Source organism: Convolutriloba macropyga, chromosome 2 (genome assembly GCF_964194025.1).
Source record: "Convolutriloba macropyga chromosome 2, txConMacr16.3, whole genome shotgun sequence".
NCBI classification, from domain to species: Eukaryota; Metazoa; Xenacoelomorpha; order Acoela; family Convolutidae; genus Convolutriloba; species Convolutriloba macropyga.
The window spans coordinates 81600748-81626022 of record NC_134469.1 but is presented as its reverse complement, the minus strand read 5'-3'; the positions used below and the strand labels follow the sequence as shown (position 1 = coordinate 81626022).

The window sequence follows — 25275 nt, the reverse complement described above, 5'->3', positions numbered from 1 at the left end:
TGGAACAGTTCAACGGAACACATCTTGGATTATCCATTTTTCATAGAATATTTATCTCGTTGCTTTTTAATTAAGCAAATCATGACAGTCAACTCTGAAGGAGGAGATATCCTTCATTTTGTGTCAATTTTGTGTCAAAAATAATTTTTGATCAGATAATCCTATTGCTCAACCCTCTCTCACGAACCAGGTTATGAGTTCAAAAATACCTTTAACCATTACGCTCTTATGGAAAAATTTAAGGACAAGATTGGTGAAAGGTTGTAATGTTTACAATTTGCGCAATTTTTTCAATAATACAATACTTTACCGACAGCAAATCAATTTATTGAACGCGACGTTCGTTATGTTGTCAAAATTTCTAAAAGAAAGAGCTTAATAATGTCTGAAGACCTCAGACATTGTTAAGCTCTGAATAAACCCTCTGACCTAAGACATAAACGAACTCAGATCGGAAGCTCCATTCAATCTTTCCAACAATTTGCGCAATCCCTGGTTCTCCTCTATCTGGCGGGAAAGTTTCGTCAGTTGTTTAAAATTATGTATGGCCTCAAAATTGATACGAGGACCTCATTTCGTTTCGAGCTTAATAACGGCTCAACACGCTCGAAACTGCTAACCATCAGTGTAAGAGAAGAAACTATTAATGAAATAGAAGAGATATGGAAGCTTTTGCAAAAATTGATAAAGCGTTGTTCCTAAGAACAAAATGCGTTTTTAACTGCAAATGAGCTTTTTGCAGAAAAAAAACTAATTGCAATTTTAGCTTTTCCTTGTATAATGGAGAGAAAGTAGAGAGGAAGCCAAAAATTTTTTTAAAAACTGCTTGTTTAATAAGTATTTCCATCCAATTTTCACCACACCTGTCAATTACGAGATACTTTACGAAGCTGCAGACAATGGCAATCTATTTTTTGGTTATATCACGTTTTCGATAGCCGAAATTGATCTAAGTAAATTGAAAGTTTCTAAAAAAAAGGTGCTGAGGTCACTAAAGCCACCTTTGGGCGGCATGAATTGCAAAAAATAGCTGTATAAGTACTTCTGATGAAATCGAAAACAAGGGGAATTTTTGGGGAATTTTTGATCTTTCGAAAAAAGCATTGTTGAACTTAAATACATAAAAAAAGACAGAAGAAAATAGCACAGAAAGCTAAAACCGACTCCAATACTACCAAGCCTTTCTTAACCATGATCCTGTCAGCTTATATATAGAGTTTTAAAAGAAACTTAAAGAGCCGCAACAAATTTTAGGACGTTATCAATCAAATGCTGCTCTTCTGTTTAGATTTTAAGAACCAGTCTACTCGGTTATTGACATAAACGAAAATTATTGTTTCAAAATTATTTCAAATTTGGCAAACCTTTTGATAATTTACGTTATCAAAACCTTTTGAGAGCTCGAAGAGCTGGAACTTGCTTTTACCTAAGTTACCTAATTATCTTTTCAGAACCTCAAAAGGTGACAAGAATTTAAACTCTTACAAGCTTCGCGGGCAAAAGACTAACAAGTGCTGACGAAAAAATACATACATTTTTCGAAACACTTTCAGTAAAAATTAGCATAAAAAGCAAACGAATGGTCAAAAGCAATTTATAGCAAAATTTTGATTGAACCGAAAACGTTTAAGCAACACCAATGAGTAGACAAAAGCAAAGAACAAATACACTAGCGCGATTGCCGAAATAAGGAATAAAAATAACAATAACTTGTCACAGTTCAGACAATAGTCAGCTAAAGAAATTGTGACATGAGATATAATCTGAACACTTACTGGGGGGAGTAATAGTGAAACAATGGCGAGTTACAGCGAAACTTTTATCATATAGTCTTTAGATTAAGTAAAAATCAAAAAGGTAAAAAGCATGTTTCAGGCAATCATAATCAACTAGCTCTGATAAAAGAAAAATTAAAATTGAAGTAAGACAAAATGAGCAGCCGAAAAATTCTGTATATGTACAAATTGATAGTTTACAATTGATGTTTCACAGCTATATGTTGTGTGCTATCAATCACGCAAAAAAAACGAGGTTGGTGAAACGGCTGGTGAAAAAAAATCCAGTGAACCCATTATCGACGGTTTTTTTTTACTTTGAAATGTCAAGTTTCTCTTTTGGATGATAAAAAAAATTGACATTTCAAAGTCAGAAATCCTGCCGATAACGCCAATAATGGGTTCGCTCGATTTCGTTCACCAGCCTTAAAAATCATAGACACGCATTAATCTGATTGGTCAAAATTGCATTTCGGTTGTTGTGGGGTGGAAATTTATAACACGCAGGTGAACGTAATAAAATGCCAAAAGGCTGAGTTGCCAGAAGTCAACATGCCAGTAGTTCTTAGATACATAGCCAGAAGTTGATTTTCATGAATTTTTTGTCATTTTAAAACGTACAAGTTGGGGGTACACGGTTCTCAAAGTTTTCAGTGACTTCGAGCAGAGTAACACGGCCTTATACTTAATTAGACATTAGCATATTCAACTGTAAAACAATGGACAAAAAGATAAGAAGCTGAAGTCGAACAAAAAAAAGAATAATAGGTACTTTTAATTAACCCAATTAAGTTTAACAATTACATTAAAATTAAGTTAAAGTTTGTCACTTAGATTTTAATTAAACGACAATGGTTTTGTCATCTTTAACAGGCAGATTAGTTGTTTGATTTTGATTCGATTGACTTGATTCGAGCTTGCTGTGTGAATTGGAAATCATACAATTGTCGAAAAAGAAATCAATTCTTGGTTGGAATCTCATTTGAAGCATCGCGGGCTTAAGCAGAACTGTTTTCTACCCACCCCTCCCCCTCCCCCTCCCCCTCCCCCTCCCCTGGCCGTAGTAATAATATTCTGAGCACTAAAGAAATATTGGATCCATTCTGTTTGCCCCCCCCCCCCCAGCTTAGTGAGCATAAATCTTTTATGACCCCCAGGCGCACGTGCTGTTTTCTTACATAGTAATGTGCTATATAACAACGAATAATTGGTAACTGGGGGGGGGGGGGGGGGGGGGGGGGTCATAAAAACACGGGGAGGGGGGCAAAACAGAATAGATCCGAAAAATTCTCATCTGTAATGGCATATATACATTGTAATGAACACTTGAATCTATTCTGTTTTGCCCCCCCCCCCTCCCGGGTTTTTACGCCCCCAGTTACAAATTATATGTTGTTATATAGCACGCTACTATGTAAAAAATAGCACGTGCGCCTGGGGTGGGGGGGGGGGGCGTGAAAGATATAAGCCCAATAAACTGGGGGGGGGGGGACAGAATAGATCCAAATAGTTCCACCTCTTATTAGGCTATACGAACCATTATCGGTGTAAAAACAAGAAATAATTTTTTTCCGCCGGCTTATCAAAATTTAAATTTGTTCACGAGGGAGGGGGAGGGGGGGGGGGAGCAAACAGTTCGGTTTAACCTCATATCTGTTGGCATCACAGCAATAATTGTAAAACTGGTCATGATCATAATGTGCATCTTAGAAACCGATCGGCACAAACAATTGACCCCAAATTTTGTAAGACGTTAGAATACAGATAATAGCTAGGCTCATATCTGGTAAAACGAAATTCGCGTCCCCAGCGCGTTTAGTTGCAGGTCCAACGCCCGCCTGGACAGGAAACCCATTCACCGAGACATCCCCAATGCCCGCCCCAATTCCGTTGTCCGCGAGACATCGGTCCAGATGATCTCGGATTTCATTCAAAGTTATTGTCTTCAATTGAGTAGAAGCATATATGTCGATCTTGTTTATACACTTGACTGTTTCAGCACCCTCAGTCATTTCACTCTGATTTGAGGAGGAGTTGCCCGCCTTTTCGACATCCAGGGCCTGCTTGATCATACACTTTAAATAACCAGGAGTGGATGCCTCGTCAATACATTTTATGTCCTGTACGATGGGCTTGGGGGCATCTGTCGATGAGTTGACCGGGTTCCCGTTTTGGGACAATGGTCCGGGTCCAGTCGAATTTGGGGGGGAGGTACTGTTACCGGTGGTCAAGTCGGAACCGCTCGTAGTTGAGTTACCAGAATGACTCGTAGTCGGATTAGCAGAAGCGCCCGTAATTGAATTTCCAGCGGTACCACTGCCATTGGCACCACCGGTACTGCTATCGCTACTACTGGTAGAACCAGCGTTATTACCAGCGGTACTGGTATCAGAAGCACTCGTCGAAGCCCCAATGGTAGAGTTAGAACTGGAACTTTGCGTTTTTGGAACGAATTGACTCAAAATTATAAAGAACAATATCTTAAGCATTTCGTACTTTGATGATTTCTGTTACACACAACTATATATTTAAAACTGAGTAAAGTAAACCGCTAGATTGAGCTTCTTGAAAACAATTGACATTTGACATTATTAATGACTTTTGACTCATTAAATGTTTTTCCCAAACAACTCAGTTTTTCCACAAACGTAAACATTGCTAAGATCATTCAGCTTTAGTCAACCAACCAAATATATTCCCAAACACCTGATACAAGGACAAAATAATCACCCCTATAATACCCCAAAAGTTTTTTTCACCCTCTTTGGAACCCCCACAGAGTCCTAGTGCTCAAAGGACGCCAAAATTGTTGTTGGATCTTTTTTGACACCCCCCCCTCCGGTTTCATTGTAAAATTTCCACGCCCACTATGCGCAAGTGCTACATATAACTCCCAATTTTTTTTATCTAGGGGTGATAAAAAGGGTCAGGGGGGGGGGTCTGATGTAATACATTAGCCCACACGATTGCACAAAAATGGCTTAAATTTGAAGGCGTCTACTTTTTTTTGACAAATCGAGAATAAAATGCGTTTGTAAAAAGTAACTAGCCTTGCAGTTTCGGACCACAAAGTCGACAGCCGGAGGCACTAGCCAGCTAAAGAGGGCTTCGGTGACTTCATTATTCAATTCTTCAGGCAGAGGTGAGATCCATGACTTCATTAGGGGTTCCCAGCCCAACTGGCTCGGTTCCAGGTATATCATACCACATCTGGATACAGTAGCAGGCGAGGCTTGAGTCAGGTCCATCACCTCGAAGATCAAAGTCATGGGGTCACTCATCTTGATAATCTCACCCGACATCAGGCAGAGCTAAAACATACGTATAGTTTTTTTTCAAGACCAGTTTGAAGTGCTGAAGAAAACAGTGACCAGAAATTGACATATTGCTTGAATAAGTTTTCAACATGAAAATGAGACCAAACGATCAAAAAACTTTAAAAACTGCTTACTGCAGCTGGTATTCACGAACACTTACTCCTTAGCATCTTAAAACACGGGAGTCCGACAAAAGTGTCCGTATTCTCGACCGAAAATAGGATATGCGATACAATGTTTGAAGCCTGCAACAAGAAGGCTGGCATGAATATTTACATGGTACAGAAAGTTCCAACGCACGCCTTAAACAATTTACATGACAGGGAAACTGTCGGTACGGAAAAAACTGCAAAAAAATTACGCTTTGCAGTGAACTAAGATTGACCAATTTTAATGCAAGTCTCGTCCTTTCTGTGTTCAAATATAGCTGTCATTTCGTTTTTATAAAATGTACCACTTCGCTTAGATTCGCACCTAAATGAACACATTAAACCAGGTGATCAAATGAAGTTGACAAAACAGGGCGTAGGATATTAGGCGGAAACTCGATTAGCCGAAAGGAGGTTTGTAGACATTAGGCAAAAACTCCAAACAAAGATTTTGTGGAAATTAAGCGAATACCAATTAAAACACTTAAGGAAGACATTGCAATCTCTGCTGGGTAATATAATGTAATTAAGCGAAGATAACAATAGACTTCGTAGATTAAAAGCTTAAAAGTTCATTAAAATTGAACATAGTGTTCGGATTCTGATCATTTTCAAGATGTAGTTTAGTGCATTTTTCGTGTTTTGTGCAACCATTAGTTCTAAAATATTCACATTAAAGCTATTGATAAGTATTTAAAACATTTTTTCCTTTTTTACTATTGGTTTAAAACCCAAACCATTGGCCGCGATGACACTGAGTACAGTAAAAGAAATGCAAAACGTTGAAAACAACGATAAATTTTGCATGTAATCTTAAACTCTTTCGCATGTAAAGACAACTGCAAGGAAATTTGACAACTTTAAAGCATCGAATGGACTACGAAGTACCTCTTTTAAGTTTTTTAATTGCTGTTCACCTAACTTCCACAAAACTTTAGTACAGGATTTTCGCCTAATGGCTAGAAAAATTTCACTAGTATCCCATCTCCTGGCAAAACGACAACATCAGTTTTTGGTTCTGTGTAAGAGGGCAAACATTGGGAAAAAACCTGCGAATGATTTTTTCAAGAATAAACATGACGTCTAAAACTTCAGAAGCCAAAAAGCTTTTTCTAATTCATTGTTGTTTTCTAAACAATCATTTTAATTGAAATTTTTGGACTGATATGAGCTCCTATAAAATTGTGGTCACAAACAACGTGAATGGAATGCACTGCCAAATTAATAATCACAAATATTGAAAATTACACTGCTTACTAAAAATTATAATCGGTAAACAAACTTTTTTTAGAAAACTGATTACAAATCAATTGCGTTTTAAAGCTTTTTAGGGACACCTGTCTCACATATATCAGCCAATAAAATACAAAAAAATAAATTGCACACAATTACAAAAAGTTTCTAATGGTGTTTTTTTACTAAATTATGGTCGAAAAAATTAGGCCACTCCACTTGGGTAAAATATTGCCCCTTTGTACACCAATATAAGCGCTAACTCAATGCCTTGGGCAAAACTTTGAGCTTTTACAACAATGAACAGTTTCTCGTTTTTATTTAAAGTTAATTGACTCTGAAAAATAAACATAAAAATTTCAAAAGAACCTGAAAAAAATAATTTCCTCTTGTTCAACACAATTTCATCAAACCTTGAAACACATTCTACGGTCTTAGAAAAAACCAGAGTCGACGATAAAATTTAAAAAAACTCGCCGAGCTCAATAATTATACTGCAAAACCATACAACGACAAAAAAATATTGGAGAAACATCTTTTCTCTAATATTTATTGCTTGAAATAATCCAACTTCCTTTGTTTGAAATAATCCAACTTAAACCCAAAAAATTGAACCAAAAGATGTAAAAGCAATAAAGGTACGTAAAATTATTGTAGCAAAAATAGACAGATGCTAACAATTGTGTCGAAAGGGAAGTTGGGCAAGTTTTTTTTCACACGCTGGTAGCAAGACACTAATCGTTTCTTAGGTACTTAATTATCCAACTAAAAATTACCACAGAGGAACAAAAATCCTATCAAAAGAGAAACCCGATGAGAAAATAAAGCAATGCTCATCATTGAAGCAATTAAAAAATCATCGTGTTTTTGTTTCTAATAGTACAAAAAAAGAACTGTTTTCATCGATTGCACTTTTTCAAAAAGTTGAAATGAATACTCGCGTAAAGAAAGTTTGCAAGATATCATTTACAGCACTTTTAAGGACAATTAAAAAAACTGACATCAACAAAACCAATTAAGTACGCTGGGGTGTATTAACGGTACGTTGGAGTGTACTAATATACGTCATAAGGATGTTTCAGCAATCACGTGATTTTTTTTTGTAATTTGGCAGCCTTTGCGCACAAATGAATCTGACCTCAAATTTTGGGATTTTGAAAACACAGGCTGCAGATTCTGCTGAACTGTAATTTTATGTAAGATTAACCTTTTTGTTGTCGTCCAAGACAGTGTTCATATTTTCAATCCAGACTGCATCGATTGGTCCATCGAATATGACCCACTTTCTGTCTGGAGTCTCTGTGTGAGCGAATTCCCGGAATGTCTTTGCCACCACACCGTCACTCCACTAAACATACAACACTTACCATTACGTAATAACAGGCTGAAGAGACTAAAGAGATTCCATTCTGTTAACCCATTTTGTGAAATTCTGTCACCCCATAAAGAATTTAAGTCTTTCGACGAAATGATTCAAGTTGAATAGAACGTAGAAATTTACTCCTTTTTCTGAAGAGAAAACCCAGGGAAATAAGGAATAGGATTCGATAGCAATAGAGGGGGGGGGGGGGGTTAATGAGGAAAAGATGTTGGTAATAAATAGAATAAAATTCAAATGCGAAAATGCAGATTCAAATGCTTGGTTGCAAACAAAAGAAACAAGACAAAACAGTGCAAGACAATTTTTGTGGGGGGGGGGGGGGGGGGTTTAGAATATATGGAAAACATTATATCTATTCAAATATAGTGTGCCATAGACTACATAACCAAACCAACCTCGTGTGAGACTGGGTCAAACATTCCGTACAGTTGTCCCATTGTGATAGATTTGGGATTGATAGTCTTGTATACTGTCTTCTGTTCCTCCATCTGTTCTCTGTCATTCAACAGTGTCAACATGTCACTCAGAGTATGAAGCACTGAAGTCTTCCCAGAAAACGGCTCACCCACCAACATGAATCTGAATACACAAATTGAACATAGCTGGTAGATTGCCAGAAAATAGCCGCGATAGCTTTGCAGATCAGCAGCCTCAACAAGATCATAAAAAAAGACAGACCAAAAAATGAAATTTCTTTTCATTAAAGTCTGAGATGTTATATTTAGATGATTAAGAATCTGTATAACTTATTGCTGATTCGATTTGCTGCTCTTAAATAACCTTCAATAAGAGTGACCCGAACTCACTTGACCTTATCTCCCAGGATTAAAGTAAAGAAAAGTTGGATCTCTCCCCTTTGAGCCCCTCAAGCTTAGTGGGTGCATTTTATTTGCACTCCCAGACTCATGTATCATACTTTTACATAATGAATTACTATGTACAGCCATGTGCTCTGTAACTGGGGGTGCATAACGTACTGGGGACACAAACGGAAAAGATCCGAAAAGTCAATTTGAGAGTGAGGAATGCATTTTTGAGAGTGAGAAAGGTCAAGTTTGACCTAAAATTTAATCACGCAGTGAACAAAAAACTCACTCCACGAAGAATTAAAGATAACGTCACACGCGTATTTCAGTTGAAATCGCATGAACGAATGAAAAAGCAGATTTGAAGTGATTGTAACGACATATGGTCGTAACAAAAATCTTTGTTAAAAACGAAGAAATAAAAAAACATAGCAGGACAAGTCCTGACTTACAAAATCAAAAAATTGAGAAAATACAAGACAATACTATCAGCCTCATTAAAAGAACAGCCTCCCTAAATGACGAAATCACAAAAAAAGACGTCCACGAAAGCAAACAGAAAACTAAAAAAAATTTAAAAAATATTTTTTCCTTTCACTTTTAGAGAGATGAAGTTATAGAATCTATTATGTAAAAAAACGGGAACTTCAAAAAACATTTACGCAATGGTAGCTTAGACAGCAAACGCTAACTTGTGGAAGAACGACAGAAGAGGAAAAAACAAAAAAAATCATTTTATTTATTCAAAAACAAGTTTTGTCAAATTCAATAAAACGGTTAGATCTTCATTCAAATCAGCTAAACAATATGAGCTAACATCAACAGAGAGTCATTGAGACACCTCATTCGTTAGACTAAACAGGAAAACAACAAAAAGAACTACAAAAACAGTCAATACCTTAAAAAAATCACTCACATTTTTTGAAGACAGTTCGCGTCTGTCTTGAAAGCCAGAAGTTTCTTTTTTGGGGGGTTTAAACAACTGCAAAATGCTTTATTAGAAAACACGTATCACTTTTCAAAACTAGTCATTGAGAAAAAGAAGAGGACACAGCAAAAACAGAGGTAAAATTGCCGCACGTGACGAAAAAATTTCTTTCAAATCCGCAAATCTGTTCAAACACCATTCTCATTTTCATTCAATTCACTTCACTTTTAAAAGCACTAGAAAAAAACACGCCTTTTAACTGCTCAATTTTTGCTCCTCTGAATGCTTGAGCGTGATTTAAATCGCTACTCCAATTTCACTTCTCACTGACAAGATAAAAGTTCAAAAAAGAAGGAAAAAGTGTGAACAATCTTTAAAAAAAAGACAGCAAACCAAAATAATTTAACTTAATTGGGTTGTAAAAAAACAGGAGAAAGCCAATAATAGACTAAGCTATTGCTTTGTGGCTATTAACAAGAAAACCTCAAGATCTCTGCTTGGATCTCTTCTGTTTGTATTATAAGAAGTTATGAACAACCGAGTGAAAAATGTGGATTTTTTCCGCTTGTCCCCAGCTTAGTGGGTGCATATTATTTGCACCCCCAGAAGCATGCGCCATATTCTAACACTACGTAAATGGCGCGTGCTCTGTAACTGGGGGTGCATAACGTACTGGGGAGCATAAAGTACTGGGGTGCATATGTAACCACTAAGCTTTGGGGCACAAAGGGAAGATCCAAAATGGTACGTACATATCGATGTGAAGAGAAATCAGATCTATTCTGATCCCCCAGTGTTGTTACACAGCACGTTACCGTGTAAAAAATAGCACGGGCGCCTGAGGAGCGTAAAAGATATATGACCACTAAGATGTGGGGGGACATAGATCAATAAAATCCATTTACGAAAGCTACATTAAGACATGAATAAGTCATGGTTAGAAATCCAGTACAGGTTAACATGAATTAGTCATGGTTAACCTGTACTGGATTGGAACCAACATCTCTTACTTCCAAGCCTAATGAGCTACCCATTTACACCAACTAGTCTTAAACTCTCAAACTTGGGCATCTTTTATAACCCGTTCTCAAGTTCTTTCTTGTTCCTCAAGGTTTCATTTCTCTAGCCAAGTATACGTTGAACAAGTTGAGCTTCTTGACAATCTTATCTCTATAAATTCGAGATGTCTACTTCTGAGATGGAGAAAGGGCAAAATTTCGTAACTGGGTGGGTGGGGGCGTGTATTTAGGAAAGATATCCTTAGGGCTATGCCATGATGTCATAATAGACGTGTCTCTGATGACGTCACTCACCCGTGTCTGACCAGCAACATCTCATACGTCTGAATAAGTTTCTCTTTGAAGATGCTGACACATTGCAGATTGTGTTCCTCACACTTGTCCATTGCTGCCTGTAGGAAGTCGGAGTAGTCTGCCTCCGGGAGGGTGACACCAGGGAACAAGTCTGAGATAATGCCGTTGAAAAGTGGAATGTCGTGAGACAAAAACTTGGGCAAGTTTACGTCTTTGATCGATCGCAAGAGCTGCAAAAAGAACAATGTTAATCATTGAGTTTACATTTCTGAGGTCAAAGTTTCAAAATATGGCTATATGAATCGTCGAATAATATGGTTTCGGGCTTCAGATCTCTCCGATTAGATTCAAATTACGCCCTTCGTGGGCGAAAAGGACACGAACATGGCAGCAATTTCTACGTTTTTTGCTTGGAGCGCTTACTTAGGTTATGCATTCATTGTAGCCCGGTGAAAGGTAATGCTGATAATTAGCATAATCTGATGTGAGTAATTCCATTATCAATCGAATGAATAAACTTAAAAATGCCCAAAATCAGCAGTGCTAAATTCTACGGATCCTTTCCGTTTGTTCCCCTCAGTAAATTTTGCACTCCCCCACCCCCCGTTAAAGAGCACGTGTCATTACATAGTAAATCATTATGTAAAAATATGGCACGTGCGTCTGTGGGGTGCAAATAACATGCACCCACTAAGCTGGGGGGCAAAAACGGAAAAGCTCCAATTTTGCAAAGCCAAAAGTGACTATATATAAGATTTTGCATTGTCAAAAACTTTCGGTATTTCAAAATTCGCAAAATGCATAGTTAGTGCAAGGTTACGTGACTCTGCAAAAATCACTCTTGCGAATTTTTAACATCTTGAATTTTTACGCAGCCCTCGGTCGATGCCGGAAATTCTCAATGGCTCCATCCGAGTCACGTGACCGATTATATCCCGTTATAGCCCCAGCTTAGTGCGCAAAACGCATATAACCAACCACCCCTAATTAAACCCATTATACCGTGATGGAGTTGGGGGGGGGGGTTGCTGTAATGGCAAACATCCAAGGGGTCTTTCCCATTATAGCCCCCCCCCCCCCCAACTTAGTGGTCAGGTAACCTATAGCCCCCCCCCCCCCCCCAACATGGTAATTAAACCATAATGAGGGGGGCTATAATTTCATGGGGGGTTATAATGGGAAAGACCCCACCCAAGTAGGCTATACTTTTTCAACATAATTAAACGGATTTAAGAGGATTTAAATCGTTAAAATGGTCCCAGATTGATGCCGCAGAAGGGATTTTGTTGATAACATTTTATTAATGAAAACCGCTATAAAATCGATTTTTAATCAGTTGTTCCAATGCGGGTAAGCAATTACCAGGATATCTTCACGGTCATTTGGGTACTTCAGTTTCAAGTTTCCGGCGGCCACAAGTACAGATTTAACAGCCCGCATCCCGTAGTCATAATGGGGCTGACTCGACAACTGTTCAGAGCACAGTCGATACGTCATCACGATTTTGACTGCCAGATTTCTGGCATCTAAGAACCCGTATGAATACAGGGAAATCTCTCCGATCAGAGCGTAATCCGGCACCATCATAGCCACCGTCCGGAACAGCACTTTCAAATTGTCTGGCAATTCGGATCGACCAGCATATCCAGGGTTCATTGTAATGGCTACGAAGCAATTAGGGTTCAAGGTCAAAGTCGTACCCTCGAATTCGAAGGTGTCAACGTGCTCCTGGACAGCTCTTTGGATAGACAGGATCTGCTGGGCGACAACAGACAGCACTTCCAATTCGATCCGGTTGAACTCGTCAAAACAAGCCCAGGCCCCGGAACTGGCAAGTCCTTTGAAGAACTAAAAATGGCCAAACAAATTATTAAGATTGTTACACACGTATTCATTGTTGACCGAAAAAAAGTGATATTTTAATCACACCATTTTTCTCTCATTTGAATTGATTTACTTAGTTTTCAATTCCTCTTTTTTAAAATTTTTCATTCGTCAGTGTCCACTTTGAGAACTTTTCAGACTTCAAAAAATGCCCTCGAGCACTTTGAAGAATTAAAACGAGCCCCGGTACTCTGAAATTATTATGCTACGCGAAGTCAAAATTGCCTACCAATTTTGCTCATTTCCAATAAAGAATTTTGGACTTATTCTCTACCCCCCGGGCTACTTATGCAGCTCATAAACGTCGCTGTTTATCCTTCCTTCTCAAAAAAGTATCATTCATCCGGATATACAATAGACAATTCCTACTTTTCCCATGGCTAAGTAGTCCAGGCCATCCGAGCAGTTGAACACAACACACTGCACAGCGAGAGCCTTTGCCAGATCTTTAGTCGTCTCTGTCTTCCCAGTTCCGGCTGGACCCTCCGGAGCTCCTCCCAAATTTAGATGGAAGGCGCCAATCAGGGTTCGGTAACACCTGTGTTAAAATATTTGGTTAGTATGTCAACAACAATGAAGAGAAATAAACGCGATATACATTAGCTCTTCAATGTACTGTAGCAGACGGAAATACAGAATGGGTATTCTCCACCAATCAGAGACTGAGAACACTCTATTCTCTTTTATATAGCGCTAGCACGCCTAACTCTGGTCAGTCTATTAGATAGTGGCACTCTGTGTAGATTACGTACAACTATGCCGACCTAATACTATGCCGACATTTAAGAGTGCCGAAAGAGAAACTAATTTCAAGAGTGCCGAAATCATGAAAAGAGATCTAAAGTAAATTTAAAGACTTTTCAGGGTACGCTGATCACATGTTCGGTTGTAATAGAATCATATCAAGTCCCACGGGCCGCTGAGGCATGGCCATTGCCCGCAATTACTTTTGTGTACTTAATGTTTGTCTTTCTGCAGTTTTCTTTTTCTAATAAACAATAATTTTATAAGAATGCCGAAAAATTGGTTCTCGATTGTGATTGGCCGATAATTTTTTTGCGTCATCTCCGTAAAATGACGTGATTGGTTAGGAAATTTATCAAGATGGAAATTGTAAAAATTTTCGGCACTCTTATAATCGGCATAGTATTACGTCGGCATAGTTGACGTCACAGTGTATTCTCCACCAATCAGAGACTGAGAATATTCTATTCTCTTTTATATAGCGCTAGCATGCCTAACTCTAGTCTATTAGATAGTTGCACTCTGTATACCATTAACTCCTATGCTGTATTATATTATCACCGTAATAATTGAAGTTCATCTTCAGTATTTTAATAGAGTCGGTTAGTTAAAGAGAACTAGGTAAGTCTACTTCGCGCGCAGAAATAAATAGCCCTAACTCTTTATTTTCTTGCTCGATAACTCTGCTATATCTATATTTACTTTGGATGGATGACCTTATTTGGGCACAATCTTATTGATATTCGCGCGCAGAAGTAAGTAGCCCTAACTATTTATACTTTGAGGCTGCAAAAGGAGACCACCTTGGGTCTGCCGTAGTACTGTTCCACTTGAACTTTGATTTCGTGAATGACAAAAAGTTGTTAAACAGGGCCACGATATATTCGATTAAATTTATAATTTTTTAAAAAAAACGGGACAGCAAGGTGGAGGAAAAATTACCGTTATTTAAATCCTGTCAAGAAAAAAGTAAATTCAATGTGCCAAATTTACTCAAGACGCGTGAACTAGAACAAAATCAGCAAATACAATTTTGTAAAGATGAGATTTAGCATATAAAATAAGGTATATTGCTTAGAAGTACATCATTTGACGATTAACAAAACCAGTATTCAAATAATAATTTGTTCCTTGTTTATTTCAAGAATTTTTGGATTATTTTAAAAATCTCTGGAAAAACTTGATTTTGGCAAGCCACTGTTTTCTTTCCAATATATGTCAACTGAATTTAGAATTGTCTTGGTAGTCTTAGTCTGTGTGATAATTCATATCGATTTTATATCGACAAATAACACCAAAGCTATAAGTACTTTTTTGCTAAAATTAAAAGACAATTTAGTTCTTATTCAAGACGATAATTTTACCTGTCCGTAAGCGGGGTGATGACCAATCGGGGCGTATTGCCCAGATACTCGTAAGCATATTTGACACTGGCATTGATAATTTTCACCCGGCAGTTCTCATTCTCCCAGTAGTACCTCAATTGCGCCAGCCACTCGAAGTCGTTCTCAGTATGGACTCCTTTCTGTGCCATCTCCTCAACTATGTCTCTAGCGTGGACATCGATCGTAACCAAGGCACCCATTGTGGTTCTGGCACCTTTGCTCAACTTGCCTCGAACTAACTGGACAATGTCACCCATTTGGGACTGGAGTTTCTTGTGGTAGTCCAGAAGACCCTTCGGACCTTCTCGGATAGCTTCGTGTACCTCTAAAGTCCAGTAGATCTGAGATACACAGAGCACAACCTGAAACATATACAGACTGTTGCAAAGATTCTGAAGGGGGGGGGGGGGGGGGGTGAGGCAAATAAGTAATTAATCCGTGTGGAAGAGGAAAAAATCTTAAAGAAATGGTCTAAACAAAGATTATCTGCGACTATGAATACTGAATATTGAATTTAAAACAACGTTTCAGTTATGGCCGTTCCATGAACTCCAATCGACTGATTTGTCATAAGTAACGAATAACCGAAGCTGAAATAGAAAGAAACCACATTTATGTAGCGGACCACTTGGATAAATACTGTATATGGATAAAAACTCACCAGTTTCTTCAGTCGTGTAATATCTTAAAATCCTATACCGGATCTTGAGTTTCAGATCCGGCTTCAACTTTTATTGAAAACGATTGACGTTTTCACGTTTGACAAAATGTGCGGATCTATTTTGTTTTGCCCCCCCCCCCCCCAACTTAATGGGCTTATATTTTTTACACCCCCAGGCGCACGTGCTATTTTCTTACATAGTAATGTAATGTAACATATAATTTGTAGCTGGGGGGGGGGGGGGGGTTTGGGAGAGGGGGCGTAAAAAACACTGCGGGGGGGGGGCGTAAAAACACTGGGGGGGGGGGGTGTTGAAACAGAATAGATCCAAATGTGCTACAAAATGACGTAAGAGGTTATCCGAGTTTTCTTTTTCAAGAATGATCCAAAATGAAGACCTCTAGTGACAGTATTGCCAGAATTAGATAAATTACCTGTCCTGGCCACTCGAGCACCCATTTCTGTCTGGGTTCATTGGCGTAAGCTTCTCTGGATCTGTCAATGACGTCACGGATGGACCTGAGCATGACATCCTCTAGGGTGAGGAGCCACTTCTCGACTGCACCCTTGGCCTCCACAGTGTTGATTGTCTCTATCAGCTTCACCTAATGAACAAACAAATAATTAGTTCATATCACTTCTAAAGGAACTAACCCCCTGAGCCCCCCCCCCCCGGCCGTGGACGAAATTTGTGTTTTTAATTTTCATAAAGCTTTAAACTTTTGCGAACAAAGTAATGAGTACCTTTGAACTTAAACGGACTATGGTTTGTATAGCCTAGTTAGATTACAGAAATCCATTACAATTTTTGGGTCTTTTTCGTTTGCCCCCCCCCCCCCCCCCCAGCTTAGTGGGTGCATATTATTTGCACCCCAGACGCATGTACCATATTTTCAAATAATGATTTAATATGTACTGGCGCGGGGGAGGGGGGGGGGGGGGTGGGGGGTGCATAAAGTACTTGGCGGTAAAAACGGAAAAGATCCCAATTTTTATATGCCATCATTAATATTTGAAAATATCAATTATAGGTTATCACAGTTGTTAAAAAAACTCCAGATGAATCGTTGAGGAAAACGCTTTTTAATTATGGACTCTTCATGGTCAAAAATCTTACGTAGTTTTAAATTAGCAAAGCACGTGAAATCAAAATGAGTACTTTTCACACATTCGGAATTTAAATACTGGCAGGCATTAAGCGCGTACTGGGATTACCCCCCCCCCCCCACCCCCCAAAAAAAAAACTACATTCCGATGAAACCAGATTACTATTATTATAACGTAGCGATTATCACACAGCTGGTTTTATAAATTTTCCGCATTATGTCTATTGAGGTCATTTAAAGCTTCATTACACGTTCTTTCTGTTAACAAACAGATTCAAAAGTTACTTTATGAATGACATAATCTGATTTGGGTCTTAATCTCATCAGATGCGCTCTAAAAAGTTGAAAGAAATCTCTGCTAACAGTTATAATAGCTCTCACTTTAGTCATTTTCCTGTTTAAATACGCCCAACAATTGGACTATTCAAACAAAACTGACAATTCGTTTCTTATTCATTAAAGAAGAATTCTTAAATACTTAAATTATCTAACTCAAATAATCAAACACAAAGATTACCATTATCAAGATTTCAACAATAAAGAACGGTTGTCACTCAAAAAGTCGTCTTCAGTCAAAATCAGAAGCAGCCAAACTTAACTAAAAGAAGGTCGCAACAAGGCTCGAAAATCGCAAAAATCATTTTACCAAAACTGTCAATAACTTGACGTAGATATAAATATCAATATTTTGAAAAAAAAACGAGAATTACAACAAAAAATGTTGTGCTATTTGAACGTAAGCACTTTTATTTTTCTGTTTATTGCTATGATCGGCGTGAAGCAGTTATCCGCAAAAGCCGAACCGACAAACGATGAACCACGAGACTTCGAAATTCACCCGAACAATAATCTCAAATTAAAAATAACCGAAGCAGAACAACAAGACTTGAGCTACGGAGACCTCAACGCGGTGGAAATTCGCCCATTAAAACAATCTGACCCGGGAATGGAGAAAAACATGGCCGAACTTGTTCACCACCCGCGATCCCGGCGACAGATTCTGATTGGATTAATGCCAGGGAGGTTGTGCGGGTGCAACTTGAAATGTTGCCCGGATCCGAGCTACGATGGATACTATTACTGCTGTGGTTCACTCGACTCTGCTCAAAATCTCATCACAAACTTTGCAATGCTATCAGCCGCGGCCGCTATTAAAGCTTACTTAATGTAAAACATTTTTACACAAAATTTTGATATCAATCAATTTGCATATATTGTTAGCTAATTATCTTGCTGGTGTCAACGGTATCATTCTTCACACATGCCTTTGCCTACTTTATAAATAATAAATTTAAATTAAAGCCAAGATAGTAGTTTTTCAAACACGCGAAAAAAAAATTAAAAAGCAGCGCTCTGTCTGCTCGGAGAAGGATAATTGAGGTTAAAAGGCCGTTTTAATTACCAGAAAAGAGATTTCTTCTGGCGGCGTATGATATTAAGCGAAAGCTCGATTAGGGTCAAGCTGATTTTGATAGAAATCAGGCAAAAATTTTCGGTGATTTTTTGTGAAAACATAGCGAAAATAGCCGCCGTTGGCGCGCTTGATGCACATCGGGATTGAAACAGAAAAAGAAGAGATAAATTGACCAATTTTATTTTCCAGTTTTTCAGTGTCAAAAAATGTTCTAATTCGACGTGCAGTTTCGGTTGGATTCTAAAACTATACTTATTTCAGCTTCTAGACTGAAAGCTAACAATCTTAATACCAATGTCAGCTAGCAAACACTCTAATGAACTTTGGTGACCTAATTCTCAACGACTCAATGACCGGGCTTTATCGGTTTATCCCGTCTCTTTTGATTTTGCTCTTTTGACCTTGACTGTATTCACTATCTTGCGTAATTTATTGAGTGAAAAGATTTAAAAATCATTCAGTTGAAACAGCGAGTAAGGTAAGTCAGAAGTCGAACGTGAAAGTCGTGACTTATGTAAAACGAAAAACGTGGTCAAAAGGTAAAGCGAATTGAAAAAAAAATAGAGCGCCTAAATAAAAGCCGTTTGAGAGGCTGACGGCGGCTATTAATAAGACGAAAACTAATTCAAACACTTGAAGCTATAAAGAACTTAAGTCACCCTAACAATTGTCTTAACAAGATAATAGCTCAAAAAACACAGAAAACTAGTAATTTAAGATTGAAAAGTTGCAGCATTTCAGTTTAGTTCTCTCCCAAAATTAAGCCAATATGTTTCTCGAAGTCAAACTTTCCACATAGTTCTAAACAACTCAGGGTAAAACATTTTTTGAAAATAATATTCTTCACTTTTCCCAAAGTAAATTTTAATAAAATCGTCCTTTCGGATACCGAGGACTGTTTTACCTTTTACATGTACTTTATCAACTCATTTTCATGTTACGACAATTGTCAATGAAAGCGTCGAGCGGATATTAAAGTACCTTCTTCAATCGTTTCAATTGGTTTTCAATCCAAAAAAATTTGCGTAAAATATTGAACACGCTGTGAACTAAAGTAATGCAAAACAAATTTTAATTCGACGAAGTTTTTATTCTGAGAAGATGAGAGCGGCTACACATAATGGCGAGACATCGAAATTCACTAATATTATATGAGAAAAAAATAAAATTGATATCAAAGCTACCAATAGCTATCAACATATGAGTTAAATTTCATTTAATGAAACTTCATTGGAGAGCCAATAAAACCTCTCATTGTTGAAATGATGCAACAAGACAAAAGAGCGAACTTTGATTACGATTAAAACTCACAAGATCATAATCAATTTATAGAAAAAAGAGTAGACATAGAGTCGAATAAAAGACTATCGAAATAGTAGCTTCCAACCGAAATATTAAAATAGATTCGACTATGCCTCATTAGATATTCGATAAGAACTGCAATTATTGAGCTGAAACAATAAAAAGAAAAAAAAATTGAAGGCAAAACGAAAAGAAAACATGTTCTAAGAAATGCTGAATTCATAAGACCATTAATTGCGAAGTAAAGCCGTTACCTACATTCATTAAGGTCTTATTGGAAAACGGACACTGATAAAAAATGTCATTAAAAATTGTAAACGACACGATATTAAAAAGATCAACAAATACTGGCAAAATGTGAAAATTCACGTAGTATTTATGAAAGCAAGGAGCGTTGAAATCATAAAAACCATTAGCTACAAAATGAAACGACTAACTACTTTCATTTGTGGATAATTAGAGTACCCATAAGAATTGTAACGATTCGAAGTGACAAGACATTACAGACAAATCAAATAGGGCAAAACTCAGAAATTCACTACCAATTTCTGAAAAAAGAAAGCAGGTTCAATTAAAAACTATTAGATTGTCAGAAATGGGGAAAAAACTCTCAATTTAATTTTAAATTTTTACACAAAAAATAATTTGTTCCAAACTAAACCTTATTCAGTTCGTAATGGGAAATGCCTACAAATATAATTCTTCATTTAAGTTTTACAAAAACACAAAAAAATATAGTAAGCCTAAAGTTGCCAAATTTCCGCAACAGTGGGGACAAAAATTTAACGTAGCGTAAAACTTTCTTTTTATTACAAAAAAAGATTTGAAGAAACGTAATAGTCCAAAATTTTATTTCAGTCTAAAATGCATTTAATACAAATATATAAAAAACAAAGAACAACTTGAAGGATCCACAAACTTGAAGGAACAAAAAATTTGCTCACTCACCAAAAATTTTTCACGCCTACATTTCTTGCTCTGCTTCAAAAAACATGACCAAAAACCACTCTCTTTTCTCTGTTCTTCGAATTTTGTTCGTTGAAACAACTTTAATGAAGCTTTATTCACTCTCTGAACTTCTAGATCTTTGCTCGACCACTTATCAATAAATCGTCGAAAAGATTCCGAAAACCTCTCGAAACGTTTTTTCGTTTAAGAAACGTATCTTTCTATGAACGCGTACCATACAAAAACACAAAAAATGAAGTCAAATAATAACAAAAAATAGCCCTAAAAACTAATTGAACTAAGGATTAAAAAAATCATTAGAATAGCCTAAAAACCCGCGAAACAGAGAAAACCCTCCAAATTAGCATAAAACTTATATTATCAACCCATAAACATCGAGGCATTATCCAGATAAAACTGTTACGAATTCAAACCTCGGAACAAAAAAAAGTAAATGCAAAAAACTGCTCGAAAAAGCCGCACCTTAACAAAAAACTTGATTAGAGATATTTTTGCACCTCAATTTCTCGCTCTCTCGAAAAAAGCGGTATGAACAAAAAAGATCTCACTTTGCGCTCCCCCTCCAACTTTGTCTAACAACAAAACCACTCCAAATTAGCAACGCGTTTCATTTCCTGCTTCAGAATTCACTCGAATAAATCGATGAAAAACACTTCTCCAAGACTCCTCTTCGAGTTGTAAAAAGACAGCACTTCGGTACAATCCAAGTCCTTTGGATTGTAAAGAAGGAGAGCACAAAAACAAAAGCTTTTGAGAGGTTGACGACGGTTATTAAAAAATGATCCGAAGTTTTGTTAACCATCCACTTTTTCAGAAGGTAAGATATTTTTGAACCAAATTTAACATCTGAAAAGGCAACGCAATGTTCCTGATTGATCTTTATAATTCTTGCTGAATCATATAAAAATTGGGCTAAATCATGTCGAATGGTGCGATTTAACTTTTAAATATTGCCATGTCGTGGTTAATCTTTCCTGAATTTCTAGCCAAGATCTTGTTTCTTGATAGCCATTCAAAGATCTTGTAAGTTCGTAGATATCATATTTTCATGCCATCGAACATGACAAAGTCTGAGCACGATTAAGCCTGTTTCTTATCAAGGCTATCAACTTATTTCACCGGATAAGCTATGAATGCATACATTTCATAGTGAGCTACATTATAGCTTTATATAGATTGCAAAAAGATGATAGTCGGATCTTAAAAACTTGTAGAATTTCATTTTTTGCTCCGAGGTTTATCTCTCCGTTTTGAAGGTCAGGGCAGTGTCGACATTCTGAATATGGTTTTAACTAGAAGGAAGACGTGGATTTATGGAAGCCTAAACATGTGAGCCTCCTTGCTTAAAACTGTCCTCCCTGTTAAGTGAGAAAATGTTATAGGCCAAGGCTATGAAACGAAGCTAACTACAATTAGAGCTCAATAAAAGCTACTAAAAGAGAAGCTATGATAGCTGATTTGAAGATCAATATATTTTTTAAATTTCATAACACAAATTACAAGTTACTTCTCTTTCTTTTCTATTAATCAAAAGCTATGAGACTCAGGGACGAGAAACAGTATCTAAACCGCCATAAAACGTCCTCTCTCCCTATGTTCTTTAGAAATGATAATAACGGGACAGGTTTCCAGTCCTTTTTCTTAATTTTTTAAAATATAATGCATTATACAAAAGTTATCAATGTATCTGAACAAAAAAGAACTAACAAAAATCTGAACGTTGACGGAAGTTGGAATAAATAAGCAATTGGAATAAATAAACAATTGGAATAAATAAACAATTGGAATAAATAAACAAAGAAAACTGTCTATTGGAATATTCTTCTTGATAGAAAAAATTCGTTACAGTAGTTACATAAAATAGTACCAATTTTTAAAAACAACAATTTCCAAAAAAGTCAAAATTTGTGAAAACAACGATTTTAAAAATAGTCACAGTTTGCAAAAGTAAAAATTTTCAAAATAGTCCTAATTTGCAAGAACAACAATTTTCACAAAAATTAGGTACAATTATAAATATTAATTTTGGTATCTATAACTTTGATATATATAAATTTTGGTATATAATTTTGTATATGTAATTCTTATACAAAACTATTTGTGCCATGGTATCACAAACATATGATATATGACAATAAATGATGACTTTCAACAAAAAATTCTTCAAAATTCTGTAACTGTATCTGGATTTATGAGGCCCTACCTGTTCGCTTTCTGCACTGTAGATAGCCAGAATGTCGAGAGAGGGAGAGAAGAGCAGTTTGGCGATGCCTTCAAAGCATTTTTTCAAATGAGGTTCCACTCTGGTTGGGTCTTTCGTCTCACTCAGAATTTCTAACATCTCGTCGTTAGATAGGAAGAAAAATCTAAACACAACATGCATACGGGGGGGGGGGGGGGAATTGCCCCGTTCGTCAGATACAGTTGACGTCCTTGTAAAAGAAAGAGCTGTAAAACTTAAAAGGAACATTGAAAGTAAATGACATAGGTTTTTAAGAACCTCTTATAAAAATCTCCCAAGAAAAATTCAGAAACCGTCTGGGCTTAAAAATTGAACAGCTTTTGATATATAACCACAAAGACGATCGTAAGTCAAGAATTGTGGGAACAAAAAAGCCCGGCCATCATGTAATTCTTTTCTTTGGTGAAAGGTGTCGGAAATTTTTCGAAATTTTGTCCTCCGATTTTTACGACTCGAAGAGGAGTATTGGTATTCTACAGGTTTTTTAGCTGAAGTCATGACGTGAATTTCTGAATTTTGCTTTAGAATGTTGATTTCTGTTTTCGAACATTGGAATTTAACTGTTGCTTAGTTTGTAACGTATAGTAATTAGAAACTGTCGGTAATATTCAAAGTGAAAAGGTCATTATGAGAATTTTTGTTCCAAATTAAGTCACCCTACCTATTTTCAAGCCCCTCTGCCTACCTCCATGCCACCTACTCACCCTGGGTCTTTCCCATTATGGTATATTTACCATGATTGGGGGGCTATAGGTTGACCACTAAGCTGGGGGGGGGGGGGCTATAATGGGAAAGACCCCTTACCCTCACCCACCACCGCCACCTACCTACCCCCTCATCCTCCCACGAATTAGCCGCTACCCCCCCCCCCCCCACTACAGTCTACCCCTCCCCCCACTACAGTCTACCCCCCCCCCCCTACAATCTACCCCCCCCCCCCCCCCCCGACTACAATCTACCCCCAACCAACCCCACTACACCTACCTGACTGCCGTGATTTTGAAGACTATCACGACTTTTTATAATTTCAGGATTGCGAGGAGCGAGGTTAACTATTAGGACGCTTACTTGGAGAAAATCATAGTCATAGTTGAGTACCGTGGGAAGTAAAGACGTTTCTTTTCCAGGTAGGCGTTGAGTCCCTTCAGGATTTTGTCCAACAGGTCATTGCTGTCTTTCAGCCTCTCTAGTAGTCCGGTCAGGGAGGTGGCCGGAATGACTTTGGGGTCCTTCGAGGCATGTCTCATTATATCCTGAAAACGTGAAATTGGGTATTAGGTAACTTGCAAGAGGTACCGTAGACAAAAAATCTGTCATATTCAAAGCAGCTTTAATAATCCGCGTCTCGATTAGTCAGTAACGTTTCTCGACGGGACCAGCTAGAAATTATCATTTAAAAAAGAATCAAAACACCATTTGCATAAAACAACGTGATATAAGAGGCTTTTAATTGATGTAGGCCTCTGCTGTATCGAACGCTACCCGTATGTACTAAGTTTACAGGGAAAAGATAAAACAGCCGGAATAGCCGCCGTTGATGCGCTAGACGCACATCGGGATTGAAACAGAAAAAAGAAAAAAAAGATATAAAAATTGACAAATTTTTCCCTAAATTCAGAAAGTGTTTTAATTCAGTGAGCAGTTTCAGTTAGATTCTAAACCTATACTTACTTCAGATTCTAGACTGAAGGATATTAGGCTTAATACGAAGATCAGCTAGTAATCGCTCTAAAAGACTTTGATAACCTCATTCAAAAAGACTTAATGACCGGGCTTTATCGATTTATCCCGTTTCATTCAATTTTGCTCTTTTGACATTGAGCGTATTCACTAAATTAGGTAATTCAATGCTGAAAAAAATTAAAATCCATTCAGGTGAACCAGTGAGTAAAGTAAGTCAGAAGTCAAACGTGAAAATCGAGACTTACGTAAAACAAAAAACGTGATCAAAAGGTAAAGCGAAATAAAAAACATAACCGAAAGAATTCCGAAGAAGACTCGAAGAATCAGCTCTCTGTAAAAATGCTTTTAAAATTTACTGGTATTTACTAAAGTGACTACTGAAATTAAAAAGTTAGGTAAAAAAAATAGCCAATAAAACCAATTGTAATCAATACTAACAAATTTGAAAAAGTCCATAACTCGTGTTTAATACTAGCAAAAATTAATGCCAAAATTGTTTTACGGAATTGTTAACATCAAATTGCTCAAGCAGCAAACTGCACGCCATGTTAAGCTGTCGAAATTTTCTTTTTTCGAAGAAAAATTTAAAAACTGCAAGAATACATTGTTGAAAAAATATCACTTCAGTAATTTTTCTCATTACAAACAAATTTGTAACATAAGGACTGTAATCTTTTAAAAACTAAATAAATCTTAAGCAGTAGTTGTCGTTTTATATCCAAATGAACGCGATGTTTAAACTGATGTTTAAACTAAACAAGGGCCAATAAACTTATCAAGCTAGAAAATAGTCAAAAAAAAGACTTATGAGAAAGATCAATATTCAAAAGCAAAAAGTCTTCTATTACCAAAAACTAGCCCTATAAATACTCCCAGAACAAAGCTGTCACCAAAATTTTTAACAGTGAATCTAGCAAAAACCCAGTGCTATAATGTATTAAAAAACAAGCTGCAAATGAAAAATCGAAAAACTCAAGACTAAA

At 37.1% G+C, this 25275-nt stretch overlaps 2 protein-coding genes across 3 annotated transcripts in view; both read right to left on the bottom strand.

Moving 5' to 3' along the window:
• LOC142334780 (dynein axonemal heavy chain 7-like) overlaps positions 1 to 25275 on the bottom strand; it is a 148426-nt gene that overhangs the window by 112758 nt on the left and 10393 nt on the right. For both annotated transcript variants that reach the window (XM_075383073.1, XM_075383074.1), the window contains exons 8-17: positions 23708 to 23862; positions 22571 to 22733; positions 16011 to 16181; positions 14895 to 15277; positions 13156 to 13324; positions 12265 to 12750; positions 10903 to 11132; positions 8251 to 8434; positions 7682 to 7822; positions 4826 to 5086 (exon numbers count right to left, since the gene is read on the bottom strand). In XM_075383073.1, the coding sequence (XP_075239188.1) occupies positions 4826 to 5086; positions 7682 to 7822; positions 8251 to 8434; positions 10903 to 11132; positions 12265 to 12750; positions 13156 to 13324; positions 14895 to 15277; positions 16011 to 16181; positions 22571 to 22733; positions 23708 to 23862 (2343 nt within the window). The remainder of the gene's footprint in view (positions 1 to 4825; positions 5087 to 7681; positions 7823 to 8250; positions 8435 to 10902; positions 11133 to 12264; positions 12751 to 13155; positions 13325 to 14894; positions 15278 to 16010; positions 16182 to 22570; positions 22734 to 23707; positions 23863 to 25275) is intronic.
• Positions 2544 to 4432, bottom strand: LOC142334781 (uncharacterized). The gene is made up of 2 exons (XM_075383075.1): positions 3422 to 4432; positions 2544 to 2772 (listed from the first exon to the last, which is right to left on the bottom strand). The coding sequence occupies exon 1, from the start codon at positions 4262 to 4264 to the stop codon at positions 3482 to 3484; it is 783 nt and encodes a 260-aa protein (XP_075239190.1). The 5' UTR covers positions 4265 to 4432; the 3' UTR covers positions 2544 to 2772; positions 3422 to 3481.

Coding starts and splice junctions, on each gene's coding strand:
- LOC142334781 (XM_075383075.1), bottom strand. CDS start 4,264: ATGCTTAAGATATTGTTCTTTATAATTTTGAGTCAATTCGTTCCAAAA.